Consider the following 18,621-nt stretch of genomic DNA (forward strand, 5'->3'; position numbering starts at 1 on the left):
CGAGAGACAGAAAGAGAGAAAAAAAAAAGCTCGCCGAAAGAGAAAGTGGGCCAGAAGATCTGAGAGAGCATGTCCTTGTGGGTAAACTAATCCAGTTCAACTTATTTATTTATTATTAATATTACCACTATTATTAATATCTCAATGAGATCATGGATATAAATGGTCCTGGTTTGTTATAAACCAGATTTGGTATTTTAAAGCCAGTCACCAGTGTCAACTGGGATAATGTTTCTGATTGGCTGAACAAACAAATAGCTTCGCCCCAAACCTTTTTTGCCATATCAGAGGAATCACTGCTTCTCTCATTTTGACTTCTGAAATGAGACAAGCTCGATGACGGATGATAAATGCAACCTCCGAGACAGCTTATGAATCACTAAGTTAATTTTTATATTAAACTGGGATAGGAGAAAGTACATGTGGAATAAAATGCCTGTGTACTCTAATTAATATATATTACATATAATTATTGTTATTATTATAATTATATATTATAACTATTGTTGTAGTTATATATAAATACAACTACAAATTAATTGCTGAACACAACACATACAAATTATTTTTAAAAATACATATATTTTCTCTCCATAAAACTGGTGTTTCTGCTAAACAAAAACAATTAATTAAATATATTTTAATTGTAGTTTTAAATAACATTATATTTATAATTGATGAATTACAAATGAACTACCAAACCCAACACATACAAATTACTGTACAAAGTACTATTCTGCTTTCTTTCCTCAAACAGAACTCAATCTGTTTCAGCAAAAAAACACTATTAAATATATTTAATTCAAACTTTAATGAACATATTATAAATTCTGATAAACTAGAGTTGCAAAACTCTACACATACAGATTGTTTTACAAAGTACTATTGCTTTCTCTCCTTAAACATAACTTAATGTCACTTACAAAAAATATATATATTTTTTTAATTAACACATTTTAATTATTGATGAATAACAAATGAACACAATACACATAAATAATTTTAAAAATTACAGCTTTGTTTTCTTCTTAAAAAACAATGTGCTTCATCTACAAAAATATATTTATATATATATAATAAATTATTGACATTAAAGAGACAGTTCACCCAATTCTGTCATTAATTATTTACCCTTGTGTTATTCCAAACCCATAAGACTTTCGTTCATCTTCAGAACACAAAGTAAGATATTTTTGATGAATCCTGAGAGTTTTCTGACCCTGCAAAGATGGCAACATGTTCAAAATCCGGAACGATAGTAAGGACATTGTTAAAATAGTCCAAGTGACATCAGTGGTTCAACGGTAATTTTATGAAGCTACGAGAAAACTTTCTGTGTGCAAAGAAAACCAAAATTACGACTTTAACAACTTCCTCTATTCTGTGCCGGTCTTTGACATGCGATCCGGAGAGTATCAAGACATCTCAATTTGTGTTCTGAAGATGAACAAAGGTCTTACAGGTTTAGAATGACATAAGGGTGAGTAATTAATGACAGAATTTTCACCTTTGGGTGAACTATCCCTTTAAATGATATTTTGACAGCACTACTTACTTTTCATCAGTATCAGTACTAAAATATTGGAGTCTGGTTTAAATCCAGTTTCAAGTGTCAGCAAAACCCACAGTACCTTATCTGCTAAAGCTACACACACTTCTCTATCTACAGTGGTTAATGAGTAATATAACGAATGAAGATCTTCATTTGCATAATTATATATTTTTTTAAAAACTGCACATTATTCAGATGGATGAAGCAAAGCGCAAATGCAACACAACATGGATAAAAAGCTACTTTTTTTTGGATATCTGAGTGATCAGAACCAAATACCCAAAGTCCAGTGTATTTATAAGACAGATGAAAAAGCATGAACAGTATGAGATGAAAACTAACAAACATTTCACATCTTAAAGAAATACACACAGTTTAATCCTACTGGCAATTCTTCTCATTTGTAGACACTTTCCCTACATCCAACCGCAGCACAGCAGAACTTTCTAAACACACCCTTTAAAGAGTCTCCAGAACCATCTGAAGCACTCAGACCTGGTTCATGATGTGTTTATGCATTTCTTACTGTGTTGAGCAGGGCCTCTGGACTCTTCTCATCATGCTCAGCCGCAGCTTTGCTGATGGCTCTCTCCGTGTCCTCCTGCAGGTGCTTGGAGTCTCCGGTGGGTGACTGCTGCTCCATGTACTCTGGGTCATGCTGAGGGGCTGCTGAGGGAGCAGAGAAGAAAGTTTCCATGAGTTAAAAGTGACCTATTATGCCTCTTCTTTTTTACAATATGTAATACAAGTCCCACGTGTGAATGTGTCTGTAAAGTTTCAGCTCAAAATACACATATCATTTTTGAAAATGCCTATTTTGAGTGGAAAAATAGGAAAAAAAACCTTTTCCAGAATAGGGCTATGCCTTTACAGCTCGTTCCTCAAATACTGTGTTAAAAAACATCTGTTTGCTTTTGATTACCATGTCTATTGCGCTGAAATCATGCGTTTTGAACCATATTAGTTTAAACTTCTGATACAGGGCTTTCTGAGCGCACACATCCGAAGCACGCACACAGGAAGCAGCGGTCACACGGCATTTGAGTACCAAGTTCTCTTTCATGTCTTATTGCGCTTAAACTGTCGAAAACACACTAGTTTACATTAAAACACCTAAGTTACAAAAACAGTCAGTTATGTCTATGAAGGTAAACAGCTGGGAAGAAAATAGCATGTTTATATTAGATCTCTGTGGCAGCAGTGTAAAATACAGTAAATAAATCAATAAACCCACTGCTCTCGTCTCCTGAGGATGGGACTCTAAACAGTGTTCTGTTTCAGACGGTATGGCTACAGATTCAGACAACTCACCTGTGTTGTCTGGTGGGCAGGGTTCAGTGCTCATGGGCTGGGCGGCCACACTGGCGGCGGCCAATGCCAGTTTCTCCTGCTGGAGTTTGCGTGCTTGTAGAGCGTCCCACTCCTCCATCTCCCTCTCAAAGAGCTTGTTATCTGCCTCCACAAACTCCTTTAGATCAGGAGGGAGCTTGTCCAAACCGCTGAGCATCTGCCCTGTCTCTTTATCAAACTCCTCTGAGATACACAGAAGCACACAGTCAGCATTTCACACACATGGAGATAAATGAGAACACATCTTACCTGCTTTTTTTTTTTTTTTTAAATAAATCCAAATATGATTATGACAGACAGTCTGAAACTGATCCCTACACCTTAAAAAAAAAAAAAAAATCTTTTTGTAAACACCCTTAGTGGGAGGTTGTCATCACATTTGTGAGCCTGACCCACATAACCAGTCTTAGGTAGCACGGGTATTTGTAGCAATAGCCAAAAATACACTGTATGCCAAAAACCATTAGGATATTGAGTAAAGATCAAGTTCAATGAAGATATTCTGTAAATTTCCTACTGTAAATATCAAAACTTAATTTTTGATTAGACAATTTTAAAGGCGATTTTCTCAATATTAAGATTTTTTGCACCCTCAGATTCCAAGATCACATTTCGGAAATATCTGGGGACAATTTTGCACCCAGAAGACAAAAAGATAAATAAACAAGTTTATCTGGACTTGGAGCATCCCTTTTCAGATTGTCAAATAGATACAAAAAAAAAAAAAAAAAAAAAAAAAAAAAAAAAAAAACTTATTTTTTTTTTAAACATATTTAAAACATGTTGTAACAGTAAAATAAAACAATAAAACATTTTGAGGTTTAAATCACGAAAAAATTAAGAAAAATGTGTACATTTTTCTTAAGATGCCAATTAAATAATTTAATGAATAGTTTTAACACATCTATTTGGAAATTTAAAAAAAAAAATTATGTGTCACATATTTCATGTTTTAATTAACACATTGATTTTAAACACTTTTTTTATTGGCAATTATAAAACAATTTATTTACATTTTTATTTTTTAATTAATAAACTGACTTCCATTGTGATTCCAATTTTTTTTTAATAAAAGCTTTTAGATTTTACTACTCAACTCATTAGCTGAGACTACTTAAGTAAATATGCATATGCAGATAAGGTTACCTGCAATAAGGAAGGGTTTTTTATCATCAATGTACATGAGGCAGTACGCGCTGGCATTGCGATATCCACCAAACGAGTCTCGCACCAGTTCCTCCCAGGATGACTTTGTCACTGAAATGTCATTGTATTTCATCCATCGCTGTTGATGTGGGTCGAAGATGTACGCCCAGTAGTGACCTGCGTTAGCCTGACCCTCGTGCACCAAAACAGCATGCAGCCGGTACGGCACCTGAAAAACACCATCATGAACGAGATAAAAATCTTTCTGAGATTGTTAGAAAACTATTTGAGATCTCAAAAACTATCTCACCTGCATCATGGACTTGTCAGAATACATAAGCTCGATGGTTCTGTGAATTCTAGATATACTGGCTTGCAGATCTGACACACACCAGAGAGAAGCATGTAAATGTACAAAGCCCAAAGCAGTATAAACATATGCTTGCAAGCATGTGTGTTTGTACCCCTGGTGTCGTTCTCCACCTCACTCCTCCAGCGGTGTAGACAGCCCTCCAGCACCCGCAGCTCCTCCTCGGTGATGTGTCGCGGGGCGGGGTGCATCGGTAGATCCGGCGGAACACGAGACTGAGTGAACGGTTTATGGATTGAAACCCGTTGCTGCTGTTGTTGTTGCTGCTGCTGCTGCTGCTGTTGTTGCTGCTGCTGGGCCTGTGAACCAGAGCCAGAGCCCTCGGGTGGGACAGATACATCCGGCTGTTCCCCTGTGCTGAATTCCATGCAGAAAAACACTTTAATATCTTATAAATGTATTAGAGAATAAACAACTAATCCAAATACATGTTCAGTCTTGGAACAGGTGAAAAAAAACTTGCCTTGCTGGAGGTGGCAGCTGTGCAGTCGTGCCACCAGGTGGAGCAGTTGTATCGATATCCTCCACAGGTGATGTGCACACAGGCTTGCTGGATGCAAACTCCATGGCATACTGGAGAACATCGGCCAGAGGAAACCGCTTGGGCCCTGAGCCATAGCTCAGATACCTGTCACAGAGAGAATGTTAGGGAAAACAAATCACGAATGAACAAAAGGGTTTGTTTTCTATCCACCTTATTTTTCCCGTAAGAGCCGGAGAGGCCATTAGTAAATTTAAAGTGTCTGGCTTCCGGTCTCATCCATGTCTAGCTATTTTTAGCTGCACAAAACAGCTTGTTTTGCTGCTTGATATTGCAAATTGGTGTGTCAAACCATATTATTTTTATGTATTATCTAAATTAAGAGCACACTGGTTTGTAGTGCAGACAGATTTACCATTTACTGCACCTCAATATTCTTCTCTTATTCTCACATTAGAAGAAAACAGCTTACTTCCGCATTGAAAAATAAGGTGGATAAACTGACAGCAGAAATATGAAACAGAAAGTCGGCCAATATCCTCTTAGTCATTCTTCAGGAAATTACCGCCAAAACTCAGCATGTGAATTTCATCTTTTCATTAACAACTTAAAAGCTGCTTTCATGTTGAAAGCTGAGATTTTCGTACTATGCAAGTTAACAGCAAGTTATCTCTACATTAGAGCAAAAGATAATAGAGTTAACAAACCTCTCCAGTCTCTGTTGGAGAACAGTCAGGTGCTCCTTTAGTCTTCTGATCTCCTCTCGTTTTATCCGTGTGATGTCTCTGTTCCTGTCCATGTACCTGCATTCAATCGCACAACATGCGGTTTCATTGAAATCTGGAAGTATTTTGTGTTACGTACACAGAATACTTATTTTTTTGATTAGGCATCTTGAACAAAACAAAAACAACAAAAAAGGTCTAAGTCCACTTTAAAGTCCAGGTACAAGCAAAGACTCAGTTTGAACGCTGAAAATGGGCTGGAGCTCTTAAGGCCTGAATTAAGATTTCCTGATAAGTTACTCTTCCCCATGACATCCAAGATGTTCATGTCTTTCTTTCTTCGATCGGAAAGAAATTAAGGTTTTTGAGGAAAACATTCCAGGATTTTTCTCCATATAGTGGATTTGAGACATGGGTTGAAGGTCCAAACTGCAGTTTCAATGCCAAGTTAAACGCCCTTTACAAAAAAAAAAAAAAAAAAAAAAAAAAAACATAAAACATGTCGGACGATTTTGAAGTTGGATGAGAAAATGAGTTTTTCACCCCTACCCTACCTTTCTGAACTAAAGTACAGCGGTGAGCATTTGTGGACAAAAAGTACATAAATGTTTATTTTCTTTTATTTTTTTTTTAGAAAATGACCAATCGTTTCACTAAATAAGACACTTATTCCTCAGCTGGGATCGTGTAGAGTCCTTTGAAGATGTACTGAAACTGCAATTTGGACCTTCAACCCATTGGTTCCCATTGAAGTCCATTATATGGAGAAAAATCCTGGAATGTTTTCCTCAAGACTTTAATTTCTTTCTGACTGAAGAGAGACAGACATGAATATCTTAGATGACATGGGGGTGAGTAAATTATCAGAAAATTTTAATTCAGGAGTGAACTAATCCTTTAATTTCGAACTCTCAGAGTACACCAGACCAGGTTAGAATACTACCAAAGATCTTTAAACAGCCAAAACAAAAAAAAAAAAAGGAAATAAATACAAGAAAGAAAAATCATTCACAATTCAGTACACAAGTAAATGCAAGAAAAAAACAATTACAAAAATATTACAATGATATTATTGAGTTTGATAAGGACTGCCAAATGATAAAGGAAACGTATAGACAAAAATAACTTAAAAATAAAAATAAAAATAAATTTACATACATATAAAAAACTAAAATTAATTAAAAAAAAAAAAAACACAAATTATTTAATAATATTAAAAACAGACAGCACTAACCTGTCCATGTACAGCATGGCGGGAAACTCTAGCTTGTTGTGAATCTTCTCCGGTCGGCCTAAGGTTTGATTAAACTCAAACCTCGACAGTTCAAAGGTCAAAACTGGTGGAAGTTCTGTGAACCAGTGCTGGAAAAAAACAAAAAAAACAAAATTAATACAACAACACTAAAACCAAATGTCTTCTTCGTCCATATACAGTCATCGACGAAAGTGAGAAAATGGCTTTAAAGTCTTTAAATGAATTTGATTGATTTGATCCATTTTTCTGAATCTAGAATTTCTTGCCTTAGAAAATGTTTCTTAAAATGTTTCTTATTTCAACTCCAGCATGCTCCATGAAAAGCCCATCCATGTGACCCATCCTAGCTCCGCCTCCCTTGCTGACAGCTGGAATGAACACTGGTGACCTGATCACATTCTGAGCCCTGAGAGACACACAGTGTGCTGGGCTTTCATTAACATCCTAGCCCGTTGGTGCCCAGAATAATGTACACCAGAGAATCTCCTTCTTTACTTGCACTCAGCTGAAGTAATTAGCAGGAAGCAGCTGCAAAGGGATCTGCCCAGGGCAGCACTGATGACTGAAAAGCCATTATGTAACATTTCGGTCAGAGGTCACATGTTTTTTGTTTTTTTTCCTTGCACCTCAAAGATTGTGATTGGACAGCTAACAGAAGGAATATCTTAGAAAAGGGAACAGTTTTAGATGTTTGAGCATATTGAGAGACAGGCTCTGTACAAACCTCTTGGCCTGATTTGGCGGAGTTCTCGGCAGAATGCAAAGACTCGATCTCTCCCTCTATCATGGCTGCCTCTAAACACTCGTGCAGATCTTTGAAGCCGTTCACCTGGAGAGGATACTGTCCAAACATCTCAGTGTTCTCAAATTTCTTTCCTGTAAAAACACACACAAGCTTACATCATTGCCTTTAAATATGCCCCGCAATGTACTCTGCATAATGATAATCTTGTGAGTGTAACCTCTTTATTTAGCGCCAACCATAGATACGACACTGTTAAAGTGTGTCACGGACAAGGAAAAAATACCCAAACAAACCAATTTTATAGGTTTGGTCTCGGCCAGAAACATGCGTTATGTAGTACACAAACATAAAACGCTTGGAAAGCGAAATAACAATTGCATGGTCCCGTTATGCACACTTTACTTGAATTGCACTACATTTGTTATTATTCAGGTACATTATTCAGCAGCAATTACTCCAATAACTCCAATTACTTTGCATTTACTCTATGAATGGCAATGTATTTAATTTAACAAGAAATGGTACATTTTTTGTGAAGTTTTAATAGATTTACAAGAATATTTTGATAATTTTGCCAACAAAACAAGTGCATATGCAAGATGTCTTAAGCAGGGCTATGTGCTTACTTTTCATCTTGACAAGGTAAAAAGTCCACAGGCTATACAATCTGTATGTAACCAGCTATGATCAGTGCTGTCATGCTTAAAAACCCCAATGCCACTTACACATCTATGACACATCTATGCAAGGTCACATTTCATTAACTAGGAGAGAGGACACATACAGTCAATGAATACTCACCTTCCAAGACACCCACAGCCAGGAAACGGCCATAAAACAGGTCAACCATCGGGTTCTTCGGCTTCTCTCCCTCTCTGTGTAAAACAAGAGCAAACATGGAGTCACATGGTGCTGGAAATGTTCTGAACTAGAGGAGTCGGTGTCCTTTGGCTGTAGGAGTCACACGTGGATTGTCTTCAGTGGGTATTTAACGGTGCTAATTGAAGTCATACAGGTTAATGTACCACATTAATCATCATTAATGTCTGTTCCAGTGGAATCTGTGGTGTGGTCATACATCATTCTGACTAATATGACAGAGAAACACAGAGATGCAGTAAAACGTTTGTGAAAGCGTCATCAGATATTGTGGGATGTATACGGTCTTACCTGTCCTCCTCTGCCTTTATCTGAAAGGCGTCCTCTAGCCAGTCCAAGAGTTTATGGGTGAACTCACTCACATCCTGCTGTACAAACAAACACACCAACTTAAATCCTGAACGAATGTATTCTTGGTCTCCATTGGTCCTAGAAAATAACAATTTTGCCCTTATCTGTGCTCTCACAAAGTGAAAATGTGGCACTAAAATGTGTCCAAAATAAAAACATTCACATGTGCCATATTAAAAAAGGTCAGACTTATCTATGATGCTGAGAGTCTATAAAACAGATTGACCTTTGCCACAGATATTGACTGCTCAATAAGTGGGCCTATTTATGTAGCAATTTATTTTTCCCTGAAGCCCACTAATGAGTCTACTTGCACCAAAAAAAGACATAATGTAATTTTACATGACCATTTTACTCATTCAATGAGCTTTTGAAAGAAACAGACTTCTACACAGAATGGTATATATATTATAGCGATATGGATGAGATTGTGGTTGTCATTCGCTGCTAAATGTGGCTTAACTGAGCTCAATGGCTCTGGCCCAAGCAGATATAAGCAAAACGCTATTGGCCATTTTAAAAAAGGGGGCAGAGCTGCTGGATATATCCTGCCCTGTCTTCCTGTTTCAGCTGAAATTACGTCAACATATAAAATAAGGCTGCATGTTTCTAAGCACTTCAGTGGACCTTTAAAGGAGAATCTGGGTCAATACAGTTAGGGTATGTTGAAAGATGCCCATCTCATGATTTCCTCCAACTTCAAAATCATCCCACATTGCGGTTTTACCTTTTTTTGTAAAGGGCGTTTGATCTTCTTTGCACACTCACTTTGTAAACACTGAGTCGGTACTTCTGAAGCGATGTAGGATGATTTTGAAGTTAGAGGAGAAAATAAGATGGGTTTTTTCGACATACCCTAACTGTATTGACCCGGATTACGGAGAGTTCGCATGCGCATCACAGAGAATAGACAAAACGAGCATTTGAGATAAGAAAGTACATAAATTGTACATAAATTCTGGAATGTTTTACTCAAAAACAATTTCTTTACAACTGAAAAAAAAGAAAGACACGAACATCCTGGATGACAGCGAGGTGAGTAAATTATCTGTAATTTTTGGTTCTGGAAGTGAACTTCTCCTTTAAAGGTCCACTGAAGTGCTTTGAAACACACAGTGTTATTCTGTGTGTTGACGTAATTTCAACTGAAACAGGAAGACAAGGTGGGAAATACCCAGCAGCCCCGCCCCCTTTTTAAAATGGCCAATAGCGTTTCGTTTACATCTACTTGGGCTAGAGCCATCGAGCTCAGTAAAGCCTTATTTTACAGTGAATAACAACCACAATCTCACCCATATCGCTATAATATATATACCATTCTGTGTAAATTATCTGCAAATTTCTGTTCTGGAAGTGAACTTCTCCTTTAAGGTGCACTGTTAAGGTGCACTGTATAGTTTACAAATGACAGAAACTTACCTGCTGAGATTCACTGGACTTAAAGGCATCCTTGAGGATCTCCACAGCCCTGGACGGGTCCACATACTTTCGCTTGGAACCCACCAACAAAGAGAAGAGGCGTCTCAGCTCCTGCATGAAAGGTAGGTTCCTGTGCTCCTGTGGTAACACAAATGGAAACCAAATTAAAACATTAATAAGTGTTTCTGCAGCAGTGGAGGATAGCGCCAGCAACATCAAGGTCATGGGTTTGATTCTTAAGGAATGCCATGATATTAAATGTCAGCCAAATGCATAAAAAATGTAAAATGTATCACTGGTTAATATTGATATAGGGTATGACGGTGGATAGTTGAGTGGATTTGGATGATTACAGTTGATTAGTTATGTCTGTCAGCTTTCAAGTAAGGATATCTTTGCCTTACAAACATCTCAATGTCAGACAGGGGTCATAAAAACCTCCATGAGATCACATCATCTGGATTTTCTTCTTCAGAGGACACTTTTAATTGATAATAGATTAAATTTTAGCAAGAGCTTCTCCACTGACCCAGCACATGAAACGAACGAGCATTAAAGAGCGAAAAGGATGAATTCAGGGCTCTGTGGTCTTCTATCAGTGGATGAGGTTAAGCTCAGATTAGTGGCCATGTCTGCTGACCCTGTTCACAGGCTCAGGGGCCCCAGAGGAACATACTGAAGAAAGAAACCAGACAGACAGCAGCTAGCCTGCTGAGCCAGACACAGTAGCCGATGTGACAGTTTAACAGCTAGAATACAGGGACCTTGAAAAAGCACTTCCTCTGCTTCAGCTCCTCTGGTCAGATGGGTGAAAATCAGTACGATAATGTCACAGCATGCAACTGAAGCTTTCAAACCAGGTCAAGCAAGGTCACAGTTGCTGGAAGTGTGTCTCGGTGAGAAATGGACGCTCTTATGGCATGTGAGCTGGATATCGGAATGCAATCTCACCTTCTGATTACGGGGCAGGTCCTGCATCCGTGCAGGGGGGGAATAATGCAACACCAGCCTCTGGAACTCCAGCAGGTTAAACAGAGACTAAAATGTATAGATAAAAAGATAAATATCAGCATTTGAGGACAGTGTGTACCAGCTCTAATGTCAACACAACCTTGTGACGATAGGTTAGACTAAAAAGACTGCATGTGTTTCCTGCAAACGCATTTGCCGTTTTTCTCACGCTTAGTTAAAGTGTCACTACAGCTTCACTGTGTGAATGACAGACAGATTGTTTTTGGTGACAGATTCACACATTTAGTGTCTCCTCGTCCAGATCTATAAATCCACAGAGCTCTGAGCGCCAGAGCGACTGCGGTTCTGACATGAGCGGAGGCTTCTTCAGGCGTCAGGTTACACACAGGAGGTAAACAGCATGTGACAGTACTCAGCGATCATTACTCAGCTATCAACATGGTTCATGTTCTGACATCGTAAAACAGACACAAACAATCAGGCCTCAGTAGCATCTGAAGTCACATTCAAAGTTGTTTTAAAAAAGCAATATAATAAGTGCAATTAACAAATATAAGTGCTATATTAATGTTGTTTGGCAATAGTAAATAACTTACAATTATGCTAATAAGCAATATTAAATGTAATAAATTAATATATATATACACACACACACAACCTGTAAAAAGTTTTTGTACAGTAATATTTTTTTAAATGTTTTTTTAAAGAAGTTTCTTCTGCTCACCAAGCTTGCATTTAGTTCATACAAAGTATGGCAAAAACAGTAAAATGCTGAAAAATGTTTACTATTTAAAATAACCATTTCCTATTTGAATACATTTTAAAATGTAATTTATTCCTGTGATCAAATCTAAATTGTCAGCATAATTACTCTAGTTTAAGTGTCACACAATCCTTCAAAATCATTCTAATATCCTGATTTGCTGTTCATTAAACTTTTTATTATTATTATTATTATTATTATTATTATTATTATCAATATTTAAAACAGTTGAGTACATTTTTTCAGGATTCTTTGATGAACAGAAAGGTCCAAAGATCAGCATTTTCTGAAATAAAACCTTTTGTAACATTATACCATTCAAAAGCTTGGAGTCAGTATAATTTATTATTTAAAGCAAGGATGATAAAGACATTTATAAATGTTACAGAAGATTTCTATTTCAGATAAATGCTCCTTGTCTGAACCTTCTAATCAAAGAAACCTGAAAAAAAAAAATCTACTCAGCTGTTTTTATTTATAATAATAATAAAACATTTTTGAGCAGCAAATCAGAATATTTGAATGATTTCTGAAGGATCATGTTTTACTGTTTTTGCTGTACTTTGGATCAAATAAATGCAAGCCTGGTGAGCAGAACAGACTTCTTAAAAAAAAAAAATTAATAAATAAAAATCTTTTGAAAATACTTTTGACTGGTAGTGCGTAACAGATAAACAATTTAAAATATATTTTTATCATAACATAAAAATATTAACATATTATGCAGTTAACAGCATCTTACAAAAGCAATTAAGACACTTAAAGCCAAGCAATAAAATTTCACCGCTTTGTCTCATTTTTGAGATGTTAACAGAACAATATAATCTCAAATAATAATTTTGACTTTTAAGGCAAAAGTGGTTATTTAATATTTTTATACGCCCTGTTTATACACACTCACATTTCAATAGTTCGGCAAGATTTTTTATTTTTTTAGAAGTCTCTTTTGTTCACCAAAGCTACATTTATTTGATGGGGAAAAAACAGTAATATTTCGCGAAATTATTACATCTAAAATTAAAGTAACGTAAATTAAGTTTTAAATTTAATTTATTCCTGTGATGGCAAAGATGAATTTTCAGCATCAATAGTCCTCAGTGTCACATGATCCTTCAGAAATCATTCTAATATGCTGATTTGCTGCTTGAGAAACATGTTTTTCTTCATTTCTATTCTTTTTATTCTTTGATGAACAAAGTTGACATTGAACTTTTTTGTAACATAGAAGTTTTTACTGTCACTTTTGATCATTTTAATGTATCCTTGCTGAATAAAAGTTAATTTCTTTCTTTCAAAAGAGTTTATTATATAGTCCCTTGGAATATTTCATCTACTTCAGTACTCTAAATATGCTCCAGCAACACCTAGATGCACATTTTTCATTTCATCTTTTCTAAATTAAGTAAACTGATGCAATTAACAGAAGTATCTCTACATTAATAACTGCAATACAAGACCACTCGACTTCATTTAGATATGCAACACATGTGGGACTACCATAATCAAATGATCGGCAGCATTATGAAATCAAGTAAAACACAATTAAAATTAATTCATTAAACTGTCATTTGTTGGTTTTCGGTTCATTAAATAGGCAAATGTGCTTCTAATTGTAAAGCAATCACAGCGGCTGACACTGACCTGTATAACTGCGCTGAACCAGCACGTGTTTCCCACGTTCTTCAGCCCAACGGGACAGTTCTCCTGCCGCTTCCTGTCGTGAGGGTTGGGCGAATCGCTCCATACTTCTGTGTGTGTGCGCTTTAGGCTAGCCTTGTTCTCGGCGATGCTGGCCTCCAGGACTCTGAAGCACAAAGACGCCAACTTATAAAACACCCACATGTAAAACGGTTATGCAATAACTGGTCATATGGTTTGTTTTTTTTGGTACTAAAATCTATAATAATACAAAATATGTAGTTAAAACCCCACCTGCTGATAGCCTGCTCTTCATCAGTGATGCCCGTCTCCCTGAAGGCCCGGTTGGACTCCTCCAGACTGAGAGCGATGGCCCGCTGAAGGTCATCTTTATCATCTCCAGTGAGATCAATCACATCTGAAACAATGTTAGAAACGCATTGCTGAAAACACGTTACAAAGACTGTGAACTATGTAAGCACTGAATTGTGGAGTTCAATCCTTAGTTTTTCACCATTTTTGTGTTGATCATGATTTTTTTGGGCAGGGGTCGAAATCATGTCTCGATGATGCACTGAAGCCACTGAGCATGGGCCCTCCTCTAATACTACAATAACTAGAGCGTATTCCAACCGCGATGTAGTTACTACAACCTACGGTTTGCTAGCTGCCTATACCTTCATCATGCAAATGCATATTACCTGGTTGCAATCATTTAGAAAACAGCTCGGCCTCCTTATTTAATTTTATTTGTATTTGACAGCTGAGAGAGGTGGCGGCTTTCCCACGAGTGGGCGTGGCGGCCAGCTGACGCCCCCAGCAGAGAATACATATAAGTTAATTTATTTACTTGCCAGTTTTTTAATCATTTAAATTTGGCTGGGTGGTTAATATCACATTTTTGTGGTGTGACAAATTTAGAACACATATTTAATATTGCTTACATAAACGCATGTTGAGACCTCAAATGAAAACATGAGGCAGCGTGCCAAACTGCCATTTCCTCTGTCAGCATTTTCTCAGCGGTAGGACTAGAGATTGTTTCATCATCATTTGAAGCAAGCTGGGAGGAGTGGCGGGCTGGGTTTTTAAAGGTCTGGCCCTTTGAGATGATGAGCATGTACTTATAAGAGAGCTGCCAGAACTCCCACTGTTACGAGTTGCATGATGTCTCATTTCGGTATCTCTTTCCTTTCAGCAGGGCATGTGGAATAAATATTAATTCTCTGGTCTGACACAGCAGTGCTCATTTACTCCTGCAGTTTAGAAGTTAATGAATCAGTCCTAAAATCCCACTTCTTAAGATTGAAATCTAAAGCAGAGATGTTAGGAACAGAGCATTTACAGCTGGTTCTTCACTCAGCTTTTATTTGCGTCATGGCATTACAGTGTAACCTTCCCCTGGATTCCAGCCAATCATTGTTCTGAGATTTAAATACGTACTTGTGTCAGCCTGGCTGCCCACACTGATGTATCTATCATTGGTGATTTGGGCCGTCTGGTAATAGGTGGCTTCATCTTGCTGCGGGACCTTGGCGTTCTTCTCGGTGAGAAAGGCCACTGCCTCGGCTAGGTCACCATTACTGACCTGGACACAAATGTAAACACAGATATTCAAACACCAAAATGTGACCCTGGACCACAAAACCAGTCATAAAGGTCAAAATTTTTATTATTTTTTTTAAATGTATACATACTCATCATGTATACTAATCAAAAATTACATTTTGATATATTAACGGTAGAAAATTGACAAAATATCTTCATGGAACATGATCTTTACTTAATATCCTAATGATTTTTGGCACAAAAGAAAAATCTATAATATTGACCCATACAGTCTATTATTGGCTATTGCTACAAATATTCCAATACTAGACTGGGTTTGTGGTCCAGGGTCACAAATATCAAATTTGCATCTATCAAATCTGCTGGAAATAAAGCATATGAGCTATGCTATACTAGTTAGTGAGTTAATGAAACCGATAGTTGACCTGCAGTGCCTGCTGTAAGAGCTGAACATCAGTAGTTCCAGTAACTTCCCTCAGCTGGTTCAGTAATGTCTGCTGGTGCTGAGAGAAACACACAAGAAAAAAAAAATTTAAACAAAGGAAACTGACAAAATCAAAACATAATGAATCTTTGCTGTGACTGTACATGCCGTCTATACTGCTCCATAATGAAGGATATATCATTTGTACATGCTTATTTTCTCTCTTTTACATTAAGATTACACTGCATTAGTAAATCTGTAATAAATCTCTCAAAGAATATCCATTTTCACTACATGATTTAATTTTGTGATGTTTGAAATTACCAGGAGTATGTAAACTTTTGAACAGGGTCATTTTTATAAATTCAACTATTACTTTCTCTTGTGGACTATATGTAAACATCTTATGTAAAATACCTTATTCAGGTCAGTACTAAATAAAATGCATTTTGTATCATCCCTCTTATTTTGGTAAAATAATTAACATTTTGCAGATTCGGCAAGGTGTATGTAAACTTTTGAGTACATAAGTTAACAGTGGAAACATAAAAATATAAAAATTCAAAGTTTATGATATTTGTGTTATCAAACCTTGTAAACAAATATGATATCCTTAGCACACCTGTTTATTTTTAAATTGACCCACCCCAAATGTCAAAAAAGCAAACTGGGTTGGTGTCTAAGTGGGCGACTTTGGCAGAATAAGCTGTGAAATGGATCAAACTTTAAAAGTCTGGCTCTGCAAGACCAAGATCCGACTGGGTGCTGTCACCAGCACCACTCAGGAGCAAACAGAACAACACCTCTGGCTGGAAAACACAGAGTACTGGCCCTTTATTTCAGCCCTGGCTGCGATCAGAAACGGCATGAGTCAAACACAGACTGTGCCAGGCTGAAGAGGGAGGAACAGCACTCCTCCCTAGACCGAAATGCAGTATGACTGATGTGTTTCTACTCGTCTAACCACTACTTTGGTCTCTACCAAATCTTTTATAAATGCTCTTCTGCTTGCCTAATAAGAATGAGTTACTGATATCATTACATAACAAAATAACGGCCAGAGGCTAACTGATGCAACATTGACCTTTTAATGCACTGCTTTCATTTACGTTCAAGATGTGACATGTAACGTGCGGAGCGTGCACGTCCCAACCCTCTGAAGGTGGCACACCCCTCCCTGAGATGGGCTAAGTAACACGCATTTCTCAACAGTAACATGATAAAGCAACGCAAGCTCATAGCCAAATCAGGGCTGCTGCAACTTACAGCCTGTTCACTTTCAGTTTACGCAAAATACTTAGTTTTATATTCCCCACCACCTGCTGTAACTCATTCAGTTTCATTAAGATCACTTCTTCAGTTACCACATAATACTCCGATAAATCATCTGCCTATTCAACTAAATAGATCATTATACTATTAAAAGCCAAAGCAACCCCTCAGTGAGCACTTAAGAGGTATCATGTTAAACAACCACTACAAAAACAGACTTCAGTTTACAAAAACACAAACTGACAAGAAAAACCTAATTGGTACAAACAAATAAAATAATATAACATAAAACAGATACACATATGGTGTTTAAATGTCATCTTTAGTGAATACATAAACCCAAAATAAAATTAAAAAATCGTTTAAAATAAAATTTAAATCAAAGATCCAAAAAAAGCCCTGATGTCTATAAACAAATGAAATAACGCCATAAATCAAGACTGTTTATGAACTAATAAAACTTAAACGAATTACACATGTACTCAACAGTCTGTTTACAAACATGAAATTGAACCCGACACGAACACAAACCAACAAGACAGGACGTAAAGTTTAAAAACAGACAGGCAAAAACACAAACACACGACTCAAATCAACAAGAAACCCCTGATGTTTACAAACAAAAGGACAAAAGTATGAATACATTTTATGAAGCAGCAGTGCGGCTGTCAAAAACACAAACAAACCCGCTATACCAAACACAAACTCAACATGAGATATCATAACACTTCTGAACACTCAAACAGAGACTTTGTGAGGTATTTCGTGGGATTTAAAAGAGTTTTGATGGGGAAGTTTAGTAGCTTTAGCTCTGTTAGCACAAACGCGACTCATTACCGTTTAGTTTAGCGGGCGTATGCGGTTTTATGTATTGTTGTTTATTGTTTTAAACTGTTTAAGTGATTTAAAACTCATACGTGTGTAAGCACAAATACTCCAGCAAATAAAAGCAAACACTGAAACGTAAGGCGCGGCTAACGTGATGCTAACACTAGGCCTCAGCAATCAAACTGAACCACTGGAACTTTCAACGCGCCCATAAACCCTCCTCATAACACCAAACGAACCGAGCCGAGAAGAACCGAACTGGGCCGAACTGGACCGAACCGGGTCTGTGTGCTGTTCGGGCAGTGCGGACGCGTTACCTTCTGAGAGTGCTGCTGCAGGACATTCTGCTCCACCGTCATGGCCGGTTCCGATCCAGACGAAATGGACTCAGGTTCGAGGGTAAAAACGGAGCATACAGGAACTAGAGAAGTTTAATGTGGGAGAGTTTAAAAAAGAAAAACCCTGTACTCATCCGCGCTGCAACGGCGCCATGACGAAGTCGAACAGTACAAACACATCTGACATCTCTGACATCCATTAGCTGGGTCTGAATCACACGCGCGCGCGCCGACGTCATAACTATGGAGTAAACACACCCCTATACGCACACATTGAAACGAGTATAAACAAAACAATACATTCATAAAGCAATAAAAGCGTGATTAAAAAAAACCCGATGCTATCTCCTAAAATTAAAATACAATTGCTTGACACGAAAATACATATACTGTCACACGGTATGGGGTAAGTTGTCACAGTGGAAACAAAAGTATAGGTTGTTTTGTAAAACGATTATGAAACACATAATAATTCACAGAACTGTAAGAGTTAATATACAAAAATGACAAAACATTGCCGTTGGCCATTAAACATTAGGCTATA

At 37.2% G+C, this 18,621-nt stretch overlaps 1 protein-coding gene across 6 annotated transcripts in view; it reads right to left on the bottom strand.

The window, feature by feature from the left end:
• The window catches only part of usp25 (ubiquitin specific peptidase 25), a 31,716-nt gene extending 13,418 nt beyond the window's left edge, over positions 1-18,298 (bottom strand). For 3 of the 6 annotated variants that reach the window (XM_051120247.1, XM_051120245.1, XM_051120242.1), the window contains exons 1-18: positions 18,057-18,298; positions 15,641-15,718; positions 15,090-15,234; positions 13,941-14,064; positions 13,650-13,812; positions 11,225-11,311; positions 10,274-10,411; positions 8,795-8,871; positions 8,426-8,499; positions 7,604-7,755; positions 6,859-6,986; positions 5,607-5,702; positions 4,882-5,046; positions 4,513-4,775; positions 4,359-4,429; positions 4,049-4,277; positions 2,864-3,085; positions 2,079-2,221 (exon numbers count right to left, since the gene is read on the bottom strand). In XM_051120247.1, the coding sequence (XP_050976204.1) occupies positions 2,079-2,221; positions 2,864-3,085; positions 4,049-4,277; positions 4,359-4,429; positions 4,513-4,775; positions 4,882-5,046; positions 5,607-5,702; positions 6,859-6,986; positions 7,604-7,755; positions 8,426-8,499; positions 8,795-8,871; positions 10,274-10,411; positions 11,225-11,311; positions 13,650-13,812; positions 13,941-14,064; positions 15,090-15,234; positions 15,641-15,718; positions 18,057-18,098 (2,397 nt within the window). In that variant the 5' untranslated portion in view covers positions 18,099-18,298. The remainder of the gene's footprint in view (positions 1-2,078; positions 2,222-2,863; positions 3,086-4,048; positions 4,278-4,358; positions 4,430-4,512; positions 4,776-4,881; positions 5,047-5,606; positions 5,703-6,858; positions 6,987-7,603; positions 7,756-8,425; positions 8,500-8,794; positions 8,872-10,273; positions 10,412-11,224; positions 11,312-13,649; positions 13,813-13,940; positions 14,065-15,089; positions 15,235-15,640; positions 15,719-18,056) is intronic. The other 3 variants (XM_051120248.1, XM_051120243.1, XM_051120244.1) reach the window with 2 other exon arrangements.
• Positions 18,299-18,621: the final 323 nt, after the last annotated feature.

The sequence above is a fragment of the Labeo rohita genome, chromosome 10 (genome assembly GCF_022985175.1).
Source record: "Labeo rohita strain BAU-BD-2019 chromosome 10, IGBB_LRoh.1.0, whole genome shotgun sequence".
NCBI lineage: Eukaryota > Metazoa > Chordata > Actinopteri > Cypriniformes > Cyprinidae > Labeo > Labeo rohita.